General features: G+C 34.8%; 1 protein-coding gene across 1 annotated transcript in view; it reads left to right on the top strand.

Annotated features, from left to right (window-relative positions):
• The first annotated feature begins 467 nt into the window (after positions 1 to 467).
• The window catches only part of LOC149920311 (contactin-5-like), a 93,506-nt gene continuing 78,163 nt past the window's right edge, over positions 468 to 15,810 (top strand). The window contains exons 1-3 of the mRNA XM_090146864.1: positions 468 to 730; positions 1,095 to 1,218; positions 4,639 to 4,814. Coding sequence (XP_090002990.1) covers positions 4,730 to 4,814 — 85 coding nt within the window. The 5' untranslated portion in view covers positions 468 to 730; positions 1,095 to 1,218; positions 4,639 to 4,729. The remainder of the gene's footprint in view (positions 731 to 1,094; positions 1,219 to 4,638; positions 4,815 to 15,810) is intronic.

Genomic DNA, 15,810 nt, shown 5'->3' with positions numbered 1-15,810 from the left:
TCTTTAGGCTCTAATTTTGATGAGTATTTTGTGTCTAAGTGACTAAGGAGTTTGGAGCAAGCCTAAGTTGATTCAAATTCTGCAGTCTCCTATTGCATAGTGAGCATTTGAGTTTTCCAGACTTATATATGATGTATGCTATATTTACAGCCTTTTACTTTTCTGAAGGTTACACTTCTCTCTACACACTATGAAAGAACAGGACTCACAGGCGTACTCTATGCATCTATCCAGTTTTTCTTGCTTGGAAATCTAAATTCATACGAAGATACAAATGTATACCAAAATTAGAAAAGACAACGAAGGAGAATGAAATGTCAGATTTTCATATGTATTATTTATTAGTAGAAACCCATTGCTACCATAGTTTTCAAATGACTTTTCTTAGAAACTCTTTGATTTGAAGAAAAAAGCCATGTCTCAGTTTTCTGTGATATGAGCTACTGAGGATTTCTGTTTACCTTACTGTGTATAAGCAGAAATCACTCATTCTTAATTCTCTTTACCTGCTGTATGGGAACCATTAAGACACCACCTGAACCAGTGATTGAGCACCTGGTTGAAGGGGTGTAGCCAGCCCTGGGAGCACAGTGGAAGCCATTCACCTGTGTGACCCAGAGAATCCATCCCTCCCTAACCTCATTCAAGGGCTGGTAGCCACAAGGGAAGCTTTTGTACTTGGAGATTGCCTCCTTTGGAGTGTTTGGTGAGCTCTGAGTATTGGAAAGGGGTAAGCAATTTCTTCCTTATTATTGGATTGTGACTTCTACCTTTCTTTGTGTGATTTAAAGCAGCGGTATCTGCTATCATCTACTCTTAGACCTACGTATTAGGCTTCAGACCAAAATATGTTTGTTGAGAAAACCATTTTGTCTCTTATCTTAAATGATACTATTTCATTGTTAAATTAAAAACATTCCTTTTATATATATGTATATATTTTTTTTAACTATTGCTTTTTAATATGTCATCTGAAGTAATATGGTTTAAATCTTTTCCAAAACAAAGACAATTTTGCAAACTGTAACTTTACAAAAGCTATAAAACATCAACTTCTTCAGACTTTCAAAACAATAGCACTTCTGTTTCCACAGAAAATGTCAATTATGGACCAGTGTTTGTACAGGAGCCAGATGATGTGATTTTTCCCACTGATTCTGAAGAGAAGAAAGTGTCTCTGAATTGTCAAGCTCATGGAAATCCTACCCCCACATATAGGTACGTCTTATAGAATTTCTTTGTAACTTTAAGTATATTTGCTACTGGTGCATACTTAAAGCTGAGAGTAGTATGCTGCAGACACTTTGTCCACTTACTACATCCCACACTGCTGGCTCATGTCCAGCTTCTTGTCCACCAGGACTGCCAAGTCCTTCTCTGCAGGGCTGCTCTGCAGGAGATCTTCTCTCAATCTGTGTAAATACCTGGGATTGCCCCAGCCTAAGTGTAGCACATTGCACTTGGCTTTTTTGAACCTCATTAGGTTTTCATAGGCCCAGTTATCCAGCCTGGCCAAATTCCTCTGGATGGCTTCCCATCTGAGTAACTGATGATATGTTCATAACCTATTAATTTAATTTTATTTTTTTTTAGATTTTTATTTTTTACAAAAAAACTTGTTTCTCTTTGAAGCTCCACTCAGAAATTAAAATTTTACATCCTGTTGTTGTTGTTGTTTTTTAATCCCAGCTGGCAGCAGGTTATTCCATACCGCATGACATCATGCAACATGCTGTAAAGCTGTGGGGACTTAGCCAGGGGGAGGAGGTGGTGGCTGTTGCAGGAGGATTAGCTAGGCATTGATCAGTGGATGGTGAGATGTTGTATTGCTGTAGGAGTGTGGTTGGGAAAACAGCTGTATTGTTCTCAGGTGGGGAGTAATTGTGCTGTGGATGCATATATGCTGTAAGAACATTTTGTTTCTGCTTTTCTTTTCTTTTAGCTTTTATCTCAATCCAGGAGTTCTTTTTTGTTTCCAGTTTCTTTCCCTCATCCTACCTTAGGCGGAAGTGGCCAAACAGCTGTGTGGTGCTTCACTGCCTGCTGGATTAAACCACACCACTTTCCCCTTCCCCCCTCGGCCTCCCTTTGCGTTCCAGTCCTTATGTAAGATCTTACATAAGAACTTACTTAATTTGCTCAGCATTTATGCAAATCATACTTTATTATCATAAGTCAGAATCCACATAGTGAGAAGACTTGCCATGAAAAATATGGACATTCATAGTATTCCTATAGACCTTCATAAGGCACTGATGGTAATGAGTGTGTGCAGAATTCTCCATGATGCCACTTCGCTACACCTGTTTCTTGGGAAGTACTGAATTTCCTTCGGTTATGTTGAGTAGCCTGCAGAGACCCACACTGCTACAAGATCACTCTGCCCTCTGTGGAATGGGGGAGATAAAAGTGACAACACAGTTTAATAGGTACAACAAAAACTGTGTACACAAGCAAAGCAAAATAAGGCATTCATTCATTACTCCCCAACAGCACGTAGATGTTTAGTCATTTCCAAAAATGCAGGGCTCAATCATATGTAAGGGTTGCTTGGAAAGATAAGTGTAATAGCTCTGAACGTTTCCCTGGATCATTTCCTGCTCTTTTCTCCTAGCTTTTACTGCTGAGCACATATGATACAAAATATCTCTAGTCAGTTTAGGTCAGTTACCCTAGCTGGATCCCCTAACTGTGCACTCGCAGCAGAGCAGCATAAAAAGCGAAAATATTCTTGGTTCTGCTTAAGTATAGCTCAGCAGCAACTAAAATATCAGTGTATTATCAAAACTATTTCACTGAAGATGGGGGAGAAAAAAAATACAACACTCTACAAGATGCTATGAAGAAAACTGTCTCAGCCAAACCTGCATGCTATTTTATTTATGTTGGAGATTTTTCATCAGTAAGATGTCCTGGTATATAAAGACAGTTGAAAAAATTAAATAAAGATATTGTTAATTTATTAAGCCAAATTAAAGTGCTTTGAAGTATGTTGTTGTTTGTCCTCAAGAAAAAAAATGTAACATTTTTCTCATAAAGTCACTGTCTTTTTAATATTATGTTTGCATTGCTCTCCTCCTACTGGTCAAGCTACCTAGAAGAAAGTACATACAATTTAGGGTTGCTTTTCTTCTAACATTCTTAGATTATGTGAGGGGAATACATTCATTAGAATGGCCTTGAAACATGTAGCCAGGTAGATATGAAGCTCCTAAGAACTGAGGTCGTGCCTACAAAAACATATTTTTGCATTGAATTTGACTGAATGTGAACTAAGTGAAGTGAGCTTCTTTAAGTGAACTATTTTGTTTTGTGTCCCAACTGGAAATACCCAAAACATGCCATTTTTACTTTTTCCTTATCTGAATGTCCATCAAGATCAAATATTTTTTCACTTTTATCATATACATATATGTAAATTAATTTTCATTAGGATTTCATTCAAAATCTTAAATATTTAATAGATCATTCAAGATGAGAATTTGTCTTTTTAGCTCTGCTACATATGGCTCTTCTTAAAAAAAATTGTAAATCCTGCAGACCTCTCCTAAATGTCCCGTGTGATATATTGTCTTCAGTGCTCCACTTCTTGTATTGAATGAGGCAGGCCTCTTCTGCGATCAAAAGTTCGATCATGATAAAATGGGCAAATGATAGTTTTATGATCCATCTTAATTCTGTCAATTCTGACTTTTGGATTGAGAAAAATTTAGAGTTAATTTAGCTGAGTTCTGCTGCCAGTATCTCATTCAGAATGAATGTTTACAAGATAGGGTGAATTGATAATCATTCAGCTTCTTTAAAGTTGCCTCTGGAGCCCAGACTTTGCCAAGTTCTCCCAGTCTTTTCTGAATTTTGGCAAAGCGTGAAAGTGGTTGGCAGTTTCCTGAGTAAACTTTGAAACTGCAGAGTGATTGTGAGCTAATAGAAGGAAAATATCTGTGCCTCATAATAATGATGCTATGTGAGGGTTTTCATAGAGATTTGTGATGCCTACTACTCTGCTTATATCTTCTTTGAAATATCAGAATCATTATTTTAACAATTTTATTTTCTTAACAGTTTAACATGAAAGCTGATTTAAAAAGTCTTCTTATATGAGTTATTATTCTTTGAGATAATGCATACTCCCCAGAGATTATTTCTGAGAACTGGAGTCTATTGATAAGCCTCCGAAAATATTTTCTCTTATCTAGTGATCTATTTGAGGCTTTGTTGTTTCAGTCTTCATAGATGAATAAGAAGAATGAGGCTTTTCACCAGAAGAATATCCATTCTCCTTACTCCCTCAAAACAACAACTTATTTGTCTGAGGCTTTAATGATAAAATGTGAATTGAAACTTCATTTATCATTGACATATTATATGTATAGTCTCATTCTTGACTTCTTGACATATTCAGGATGCATCTGCTACAGAGATTTAAATAGTTTTGTAATACCAAAACAAAACATTAAACCTTTTACAAGTTTTCATGTGCTGTGCAGTCTTCATTCAGAGTTTTGCCAAAGCATTGGGGTACAGAATAGACTATCTCTGAATAATAACCATCCCTAGTGATAGCTGATGCTTTCGGGTTCTGTATACAATTCTTTTGGCCCTAAAATGTTCAAGTAGTTTTTTCTTTCTTTTCCTCAGATGGCTTCGAAATGGAACTGAAATTGATGTTGAAAGTGATTATCGCTACAGCCTAATAGAAGGAAGTTTGATCATCAATAACCCTAATGAGATGAAGGATTCTGGACAGTATCAGTGTTTAACTACCAACATGTTTGGTAGCATATTAAGCAAGGAAGCTGTTCTTCAGTTTGCATGTGAGTAACAATCTTTTTCATTTTTTAGCCTAGGTAAATCTTTACATTGTTTGATAAAGTAACTGTAATTTCAACGCATTAAAAGTCACAGTGTCTGCTGATGTTGCTGGGTTATAATCTCAGAACTGGAAACAAAATTCTAAGTAGGTAAGTGGTTTTCTCTGGATTTTTGACTTTCAGGGCCCTTTATCATTCTAATTACATCCTGCTAAAATCTGTTTGTTTGTTGTTTTTTTTTCTTTGTTTGTTTTGACTCTCCAATCAAACAATTCAAAAAGGAGTGTTTTATTTATTTATTTTTTAAAGAGAGAGAATGAAGAATGGGGTGAAAGAGGAGTTATTTTTTTTGTTTGCACACCTGCCTTTGTAGGTGTCAAATTTGTTATGCCACAATAACCACAATGTATTTTCTCCTCGTTGAAGCTTTTACTTGGGAATTTTAGTGAAGATTTCTCATGCAAGTAGTTTAATGAAGGAATGCTAATGGGAAGACCTGAGCTCAGACAATGTTGCAGAGCTTGTGTGAGAGAAGAACCTTTTATAAACACAGAATTCTAAAAATGAAAGTCATAACTGGTTGAATTAAGTCATAATTAATTGAATTTATTTCAGAAATTTGTGAGGAGATGTTTCACAAGAGCAATTTCAAGCTCAGTGTGTATTGGAAGAATTTGAACTTCTACCTAGTATGATATTCTGTCTTCAGATCTTGATGTAGTTCTGCAATATTTTTTTCTTAAAGCCTTCTTCAAGAGATTACCATTTTGATCATTTCAGTATATATTGGTGAACATTCAGATGTCAACTATTTGCTTCTCAAATCCAATATTTAAACATGTTATGAACTCCTTTTATTCTGTAATTCCAACGGCTAATATGTATGTCTTCTTTCGATATCAGTATTCTTTCCTCCTGATGTTCTAGACCCATTTACCATATTCTCCCAGTACTGAAGTTCTGTCTTTCTGCATTAAGCTTCTCTGTCTAAAAGTTGAAGCAATATAGCATGTGCATGCTAGCAACTGTAATCTCTCTCAATTTGAATTCCACATCTCTTGGAGACTACGTGTTCTTTTTTCTTCTTATAAAGCAAGATATTAGAGCAGTAATTAGAGTTCCTTTTTTTTTTTTTATTTTTTTTTTTTTTATTTTTGAATGATGCAAAGATGTGGAACTGAATTCCTCCATACAGTAAAAATGGCACACATTAGCATTCATTTATGCTTGCTGAATGTTTACAGGGACTAAACAGTGGTGTGTTTCAGTAGTGGTGCCAGCAACAGTAGGGTAATAGTAGGTAGCCTCCACTGGCACAGATTTTTACGTGTGGCATGCATGCTCTTGTTCATTGCTGGCAAAAATGCATAGCTAATGATGGTGACTATGTTAAAGATAGTGTGTTGTAGCTGAGAATTTTCTCTATCAAGTTATTGTGCCTTTGCATCTGTTATAGTTTCCATGAAAATAAATAGGATACTTTCACTGTGAACTGTGTGTGTGTACATATCTGTGTGTTTACAAAACAAGTGATGCACAATACAATTGCTTACCACACTCCAGCTGATTCCTATCCAGTCCCCAGTCAGTGTCTGCTCCCCTTAGACCACATCCTCCAGTTTTATAGTTCTGTAGGACAACATGTTCCTTGGGATAACCCTTTGGCCAGTTTGGATCATATTTCCTGGTTCTGTCCCCTGTCAGCTTCTTGTGTGTTCTAAGATCCCCCTCTGGCAAGACAGTATGAAAAGCTCAGTACAGCAACAGCTCAGCAACAACTTAAACATCAGAGTGTTAACAATGTAGTTTTTCTCCTAAATCCAAAACATAACATCCTTAAGCTCCAACCATAATAATAGCAGTAACAAAGATAGCGTTTACTAAACAGAAAGCAAATCAGAATTCTCGATCACAAGATCATAAGTTTAAAGTTACATTTCCAAATTTATTCATAGCAATATGTTCAAAAGGTAAGTTATCCATTTGCTTTATAATAAATAAACTCATTCAAGAGCATTAGAGGAGTAATCACTGAATTCCGTGATCCTTCTTTATATCAATGAATTTAGCAATGTTGACTGTGAATAGTTCTACAGAAAAGTTTATTCAGGTCCAAGCACATCTTTAAGATTCTGCATTCAATGGAAACAAAAGGGAAAATAAATTAGTTATTCTATCTGCATTAAGAAAAACTGCACATATGAAGGTAAGAACATCAGCTAAATAATAAAGCAACTATAGCAGTTTTACAGTTGCTGCGAGCAGAAACTTAGATCTGTTTGATTACCTAGTAGTTTCAAAGATGTGCATAACAGTGAAAATATTTTGAAGATGTGAAACAAAAACAGAATGTAAAAGTTTTATGAAGTAAAACTTGTACACTAAGCACCTATACATTGATAGATGATTTTTATTTGATCTCTATCTCCCCTTCTTCCCTGGTTTCTTTTGTTAGAAATCTCTGTAACCTAAAGGGAGAAAATAAAAATTAAATGTTATTTTATCAACAATGATTGCTTTATGTATCTGTACTTCAGCTAAAGAGGAAGTGTGTTTCCCATGTGACTAAAAAATTAATGTTCCAATGGGTTCTGCTTGGTTCTGTTTTTTTTTTGTTGTTGTTGTTGTTTTGTTTTGTTTTGTTTTTTTGGTGCCAGGTTGCCCAGTTTCTCTTTGGAACACACTGTAACTTTGATTACAACAGAAGATGTACTTTGTGCTTAGCTTCATCACATGTACAATTTCTATATGCCACTAGGTCACAGAACAAATCTGATTTTCTTTGTCTGTGGATTGTACAATGAATTCTTACAACCTTTCTCAAGTCTACCATCAAAGTTTCAGTTAAAAAAAACAAAACAAACAAACAAAAAAAAACCAGTAAGAACAGTAAGAAGGATTAGTGGGAAGTAAGGGTTAGAGGAAAGATTTTCATCTGTCGTTTATGCAAGTTCTCACTGAAACCTTATTAACCTACTTCTCATTGCTGTTTGTTGGTTTGTTTGTTTGTTTTTTAATTGACTCTAGTTCTAATTTAATCCACAGAGAAAGGTATTGATTTGATAAAATTTGATAATTTTTTTTTGTGAGTTACCATGATGTTTCAGTGTTGTACAGAATAAGAAGATATGGACATAAAAATAAATAAATTTCTGGGGAGATAGCCTATGCACTACACATTTCATCATGGCACACTTCTAACAGTTGACTAACTTTAACTTCCTAAGAAATAAGCTTAATGACCCATATTTTCTTTCCTGAAATCATGCTCCATGGATATCTTTTTGGATTTGCTACATGATTTCCTACTAAAAATTTATTTGTAAAGACTTAATTACAGCCTACTAGAAATGAGAAAATTCTTGATATCTTGTGTTAATTCCAGAATAAAAGCTGTCAGAAAATGCTTGGTCACATTATGATATCAGTGTTTCTTTCTAAATCATGCAAAGCTTAACATTAAAAAAAGAAAAAAGAAAAAAAAAAAAAAAGATGAGAACAAGGTGAATTGAGAAAATAAATTAGAATATTATTATCATTATTTTATCTTTTAAAATATTCCTATTAATTCTGTAATACAGACTGTTGTGCACTGCTTTGGGCTGAAGCCAACAGAGCAATGTGACAAATGTTACCATGTCAGATAGGAATAGAAAGAACTAAAATTGAAGTTTACACTATAAAACTTTGGGATTCTCTCTCTGTAATTCCAAGCTGCTGCTGCTAGGAAATTTCTCAGAAATACAATTTTTCTTAAGTGAAAACAGTAGATAATCTCCACTGGTGCAGATTTTTACAGGATGGAATGCAGGTTTTTGTTCAGTGTTTGCAAAAATGCGTAGCAAATGATAGTGACAATGTTGAAAAGTAGTGCTTTATAGCTGAGAATTTGCTCTATCAAATAGTGCTATTATGCTCTTGGTATCTGCTGTAGTTTCCGTGGAAATAAGTAGGTGGCATTACTTTCAGAGTGACCTATATAACTATCCTATCTAAAAATATCTGCTTAATCTTTGAGGGGTGGATGGAAAGATCTATGTACTTAAAATTAAGCACATGCTTGAATTATTTTTTGTTGTTCAATATGAAAATTTCTACAGTGAGAACTGTAACAAACTTGTATGTGGGTTTTTTACCTCACTGTCATTATGACAGAAATACGACAGGATTAATTAAGCCACCTGCCATTCATTTCTTGATCCTTTATTTTTTTAAGTGAATAAATAGCTTAGAATAATAAATGTCATGCCTCAAAAATACAGGAATGCACTGCAACTTTTATCCATCAGGAAAGGTATTTATGAGTTCATCAATTTGGCTCCGATGAAACATTGCGTTTGACCTTGCTTTACAGAAATGAGTCCATCCAATCCTGAAAGCGAGTCTAGAAATACAATAGAATCAGCACTTGAGAGGTCACCTTAAACTGGGAAAAAAAGTATCCAGTCTTTCTAAAAGAAATGGTAAAATGAATATTACATATCTTTTGTTCAAATTTCCTAACAGACCAATAATAGGTATTGCCAGATAGCAACCCTTATGCAAGAGAATTCAAATATTTTCAAGAATTATATCTGCTGAAAGCTTCAGAAGTAAACACAAAGCTGTATCTTCTGCTACTCTCTTTCCATACATTAGCTCCTAATGGTATTCCATGATTGTTTGAAGGATCCCTGGCACTGAGACCAAATCATACAGAAGGGTCCACATCCATGATTTTAAAGTCTTCTATTTTCCAAGACACACAGTACTTCTAAACTGTCTTTTGGGAACTTCAGTTAACAACCAAAAAATTGGACAAAAGTTGTCTTGGAGAAAGCTATGGTCATACCACAATATGCTGTGGGCAGTTAAACACTGTGAAACTGTCCATGATGAAATTCCAGCATGGGAGTGTAATTCTTGATATGCTTCACAGCTAGTATAGGCAAAGTTCAAATGTCTTGAATAAAGTCTTTATTATAAAGTCTTTAATAAAGTCTTTATTCAAGACTCCTTAGCATACTGAAGGAAACATACACTGAAATTTTTATATGTGAATCAGCCATGTCATAGGTATGTGAAAAACAATTTTGTCATTTTATGACTTTTATTACATGAAGAAAATTATGAAGAAAAAAAATAATGCTATAAAAGTATTAAACAAATCTACCCATAAATTTTGGTTTATACTTTGTCTATCCCTCCTTAATTCTCAATCTGCATCTTGAATACTGGGGATAGGCATTTTAAGATAGGAGATTTAGTTTGAAGAATCCCAGATAAACATTAAGTCATGCTGTAAGGTGGCAATCAAAAACATAAGAAGGCAGTGCTAACTTGCATTGTTTTCCAGAAATAGGCTATGAAGTGAAAATACTAGGCTACCCTTATTCTCTTTAATGAAGGTGGTTACTTTGCATATGTACTTGCTAATAGATAACTCTTTCCTTCACTACATCTGTTTGACTTTCTGTGGTGAAATCACACATTACTTCATTTCAGAAGGGCGTTTTGTCAAAGCTGAGAGTCAAATCCCAGAAAACTCTAAAGCAACAACTCAGGAGTTTTCATTCTTTTGCAGGGTAGTATCAGAATTAAGGCAGCTTGAAAAGTTGAGGTCAGGTGCCTAATTATGGATTATACATCAATATAGAGCAAATTTGATTCTCATTGTAATAGGTTACTAGCTTCAGAAAAGGATATCAATTCTGGTTGTACTCCATTGAGCATTTATTATCTCATTCCATTTGAATAGCTCACTGGCATAAATTCATTGATCCTGGTATATATCAAACACCAAAAAGTTATCATTATTTCAAATGGAAATAAGATTTATTAATCCTGTCAGGTTCGTTTATTGCTACATAAGTTTTGATGCCAAAAAAGTATTCTGAGATTTAAGATCATCTCAGTCTTAAAGTTGCACAATGTGCTTTAAACAGTACATTTTATACTTTTTGTTCTGTGGAAGTATTAATAGGAATCAGTCATGTAGGGAAACACAGTTTGAAATGTAATTACAGCAATCATTTAAAGATGCATAGCACATCTACTGACTTTTCGTTCTAGCATCATGCATTTCTCTGCATGACTGGAAGGCTCACGTTTAACCTGCCTATAACCTACTTACCTATCTTTCACAATCTAATCTATCACACAAATGAACTATTAGTCTTGGCATTTTAATGTGAATGACAATAATTAAGAGTAGCATTATTAAATAGAAAAAATTTTGAAAGGCTGAAGGAGAATTCTATGCTAAGTCCCTTTGCAAGTTCTAACTTGCATTGACTTTTGGCAATTATCATATCTTCTCTCTACTTAATCTTAAGGTGTTGCAGATTGTGATGATCAGTACTGTCCATTCTTTCAAATTAAAGGTTTAATTTGACTTACATTTCTTGCATGGTCTTTGTAATGCCAGTAGGGCATGCTCCCTTCCTTATCCTGACATAGCTGTATTGTCATTTCCTTGGGAAATGCATCAGAACCCTGATCTGGCCAAGAAATAAACTTTTCTGGCAGAGTATTCTGTTACTCTTTTGTTCACAAACTCATGTATGCAGATGTTATTGATAGGACAAGGAAGAAAGCACAACAACACTGAGAACGAAGAAAAAGATGACAGGGCATTTATTCTGACCTGCTCAGGAATGACATTGAATATAAAAGCAATTGAGTCACTTTTGATAACCTGTGAGACATAGAGATAAACTGAGAATTACCAGAAGTCAAGCTGAGTTAGACTGACAAGGAAATTAAAAGAAATACAGGTACGCTTTTTAGAAGGTTTGATAAAAAATGAATAGGAAAAGAACACCTTTTGGAGTTCCTTAAGAACTAAGAATATTCCTTAAGAATAACTTATGTTGCTGACTACACAGGGCATGAGATGGAATGTTATGCATTTAAGTTTGGAGATGGGAGAAGTCAGGAAAAGTAAATATAAATCCATTGATCTAAAATAATAAAATACATGTACCTAAAACATCCATGAAGTCTATTAATATTGTTTAATACTTCAGTGGTATAATTTCAGAACAGGGCGCAGTTCCTGGGCCAATTTATCCTGAGTTCTTCAGATTATTTTCACTAATGTTCAAAGCACCTTGATAAAATTAAGTTATCTAATGCTACGAAAGTGGAAATTATTTTCAACACAGAAGTTAGATTGTCAGTCGAAAGAACTATACACTTTCTTTTTACTCTTTCTCATTGAACATGGTAACATTACAGCCATTTTGCTTATCATTTATTATAATTATTGTTACAAAACAAGAATAAAATCAAATCAGGCATTTAGCACAGTTTCTCTCCATTTATAATAACACAAGAAGTATCCTCTGGTGACCACTGTAAGATGATGTGATGATTGTGAAGTCTCCAAACAGTCTTAAATTACTGAACTTGAGTAAATGCACAACAGGAAACAGAAGTTCCTTATTTCCTCTTCACTGATTATAAAAACATCTATCAAAATTTGGATTCATCCAACATGTTGCATATATAAAAGGGAGTGTATTCTGTCTATAAAACATATTATAACCTTCCTCTATATGCAAACACACACACACAAGTAAGCAATTAAAGAAAACTTTAATTAGGTTTCAGCCCTATGTTTCACCAAGCACGGAAAAATGTAAAAATGCCCTCAGGATCCTATAAATATGTAAATCACAAGCCCACCCACCTACCCATACTCCATACACCATACTAATTAAAAGACAATGCATAAAAGACTGAAACTTATAACACTGTTTAACTACACATTAAATATTACACTGAATTTTATTAGAGTTCCAAGGTCAGACATCCAAAAGTTAACAGATGGGGCAATTACAGTTTCTGAGCTTACTTCTTTTATACATGAGTTCTACAGTCTTATCTAGTGGAAGATATCCCTGCCTATGGCAGGGTAGTTGGTTTAAAGCATGAGTGTCTAACCTTTTGGCTTGTCTGGGCCATGCTGAGTGAAGAGGAATTGTCTAGGGCTACATCTATGAAGGTTGCACTGAGGGTAATGCATCCTATTTATTTCCATGGAAACACTCTTTCATAGAGCAAATTCTCAGCTACAAAACACTCTTTTTCAACACAGTCACCACCACTAGCCAAGCATTTTCACCAGTGATGAAGAAGAATGTGTGTGCTGCACTGGTAACAATCTGCACTGACTCACTGACAACGTTGCCACTGTTGAAACGTACCACCCACCACCTCACTGCACTCGCATCCACTGGCTGATCTCCATAAATGTTCAGCAAGCATAGATGAATGTCAGAGAGTGCAATGTTTTCTGCATGGAGGAATTCAATTCCACATCTTTGCTTCATACACGCTTCCATGTCAGGCGACATTTGTCAGACTGTCCCTCTGCTGCCATCTGTCAAATGACAAGAAAATGGGATGGAATACTGCTAGAAGGTTCAGCCTCTACTGCCATACTGCCAATATCAGCCTCTGATATTGTGGGCCAACATCATAAAACAGGAGGCATTAAATGGGGAGGAGCCCTCATAAAATATATATATGATACTGCTAATATATTTAGTAATAAAACTTAACTTTTAATATTTTTTTTAATTAAAACATAAAAAAGAGACTAATAAAAACATGAAACTAATGGGATATTTGACCTTGTTTTTATTAAATGAATGCATCAGTTTGGTTCAATGGAAGTGGTTACTATTCTCAGTTAGTTCTCAGAATGTTTGTCAGAGATGTCTGATTAAATTTTCCTATTTCTTTGCTTCATCCTTGAAAACAGTTGTTCACAAACGTATGTACTACCAGAAAATTAGTGAGGCATGACTGTGATGTGAGGGATATACTTCTCTGGTTAGAGAGGGCTTATAAAAGTCTGGCAAAGAGATTTCACTGGATTTGTGATTGCAACTCTATACATTCCATTTGAAAATATTTAAATAATGTATTTATGTTGACTGAAAGTGGAGATGCAGATATTTTATTTATTTATTTATTTATTTTCAGTCTTGAAACTTATTCTCAAATTTCTTTATCAAAACGGAAAGTACAGCTGCATATTTTTTGCTGTTCACAGAGCTGTGTTTAGGCAGTGTATCAAAATCCGTAAACTTATTTGTGGTAACTTGAGTTAGTACTGCACTGCACTGCACCCTCCCAGCACCCTTTCAATGCCCTCTCATCCCAGATGAGGTTAGCAGTGCACTGATATTCAGTTGGTGCTAAGTGACAGTTGCATGCCCAGGGCCAGACCAGGCCTGTCTGTGAGACAGAGCCACTGCCATGATGGTGCGAGATGGAGGTGGGCCATATTGTGAACTGTGCTGGGACACATGTGGTTTCTGCAGTTTATGGGTTGAACATGTCTGATTTAAGATATCCATTCTAAACAATTGTAGGATTCTACAGTTCATTCTATGATTCTGTGGCATAGATTTTTGACACAATGACTTTTTTCTTTTTTCTTCTTTTTTAACATGAGAGCCCCTGGACTCTGTCAGGTCACAGAAAAATTTCCGCTTACTTGCTGATCAGTTTTCTGTTCTCTGTCATTCAGTACACAGTTCTCCCCTTCATTAATTCAGACAATTTTAAACATAATCTGAAGACAAAATTAATTTCCTCAGAAACTTTTCTTAGTGATCATTATTACTGCATCCAAGTGCTTTGTGAACATTAATACATTTATTTTTACAACATCCCTGTGAAGTGAATGGTTATTATCTCTTTTTTATAAATGGAAAGCTAAAACATGTGAGATTATTACAAAATATCCAGTACTTTGAAGAGCTCTATGTGAGCTCACGAGGAGTTGCTTTTCCAAAGCATTTAGCAGACTCAAAATTGATCACTTTCCTGTTAATCACTCTTACAAATCTTTTTCTTGTTCTTTGTATAAGTCATATCTCAGTCCTCTCTCTGGTTTCTGATCCCTATCTCATTTGTGATTTCCTTACTTAATGAAGGCATCTATTTGACTAAAAAGGATAGCAATGTCTTTCTATCTCTTTTTCAGTCTCCTCACGCTCACACTGCTTCCTCACATTCATTTTCTCTGACTCACAATTCCCACTTCCAGTCTCCTAAATTCAAGCTTGTTTTCCTGTCCTTATTCAATACATTCTATCAGTTTTTCAATATATGTTCTTCTATATCCCTGAGAGAATAAGTTACTTATGAATACTTATTCTACTAAAACTGGGGCTAACTGAAAAAAAGATATTCTGATGTAAATTATTGGCTCTCTTTATCACAGTATTTGCTACCGATTGTGCTTATACTGATGACTTAATTTCTTTAAAGTACAAATATCCATTGGCAGAAAAGACATTTTGTATACAAAAATTATCTTTAGATTAAGTCATTTAAATTATTGTTCCATTAACTCTCATAAGCAAACTGGGTCAAGGCTGAATGACAAACTGTTACAGTATGTTGAGTAGGATGTTCTATTGGTAATTCAGTAACTGATGCTTTCTCTTCTAAATTATTAAATCATCATTGCAGAACACATTGTAATGAAACAGGTGCTCCTTAGAAAATTTCTTCTTGGAAAATGATTTCCACTTAAATACTTGCCATTTATTAGAATTTTCTATACTATGAGACCTCAATCATCCTCACTATTTATTTAATATAAAACTATTTACTGTGACTCATGTCTTGGGTGGTAACAGTTGCATTTTGAGATTTTAAGATGGTGTTTATTTGTTTATTCAGCTATATCCTCAGAATTCTACTGCCATTTTTCTATGCTATTGCCGTCTTTGTTGCTTGTTTTTGCCTACAATTTTCCTTTATGGTGTATAAATGAAAGATTATTGTTTCTTCCAAAGTGGAGCATGAGAAATATGGAAAATCCTTGCTCATGATCATCACTAGCTATGAAAATTTGCAAATACGAATAAGCACTCAGATGTTTTTTCTTTTCCTGTTTCATTGCTGGTTACATAAAGTCTGGTAGCATGTGCAAAGGCAATATTGAAAAAATGACATCTCTTTTAATTTTTAATTTACTTATAAAAATCGTGGT

The sequence above is a fragment of the Phasianus colchicus genome, chromosome 1 (genome assembly GCF_987193195.1).
Source record: "Phasianus colchicus chromosome 1, bPhaCol1.hap1.1, whole genome shotgun sequence".
NCBI classification, from domain to species: Eukaryota; Metazoa; Chordata; class Aves; order Galliformes; family Phasianidae; genus Phasianus; species Phasianus colchicus.
This window is presented reverse-complemented; position numbering and strand designations above follow the sequence as displayed.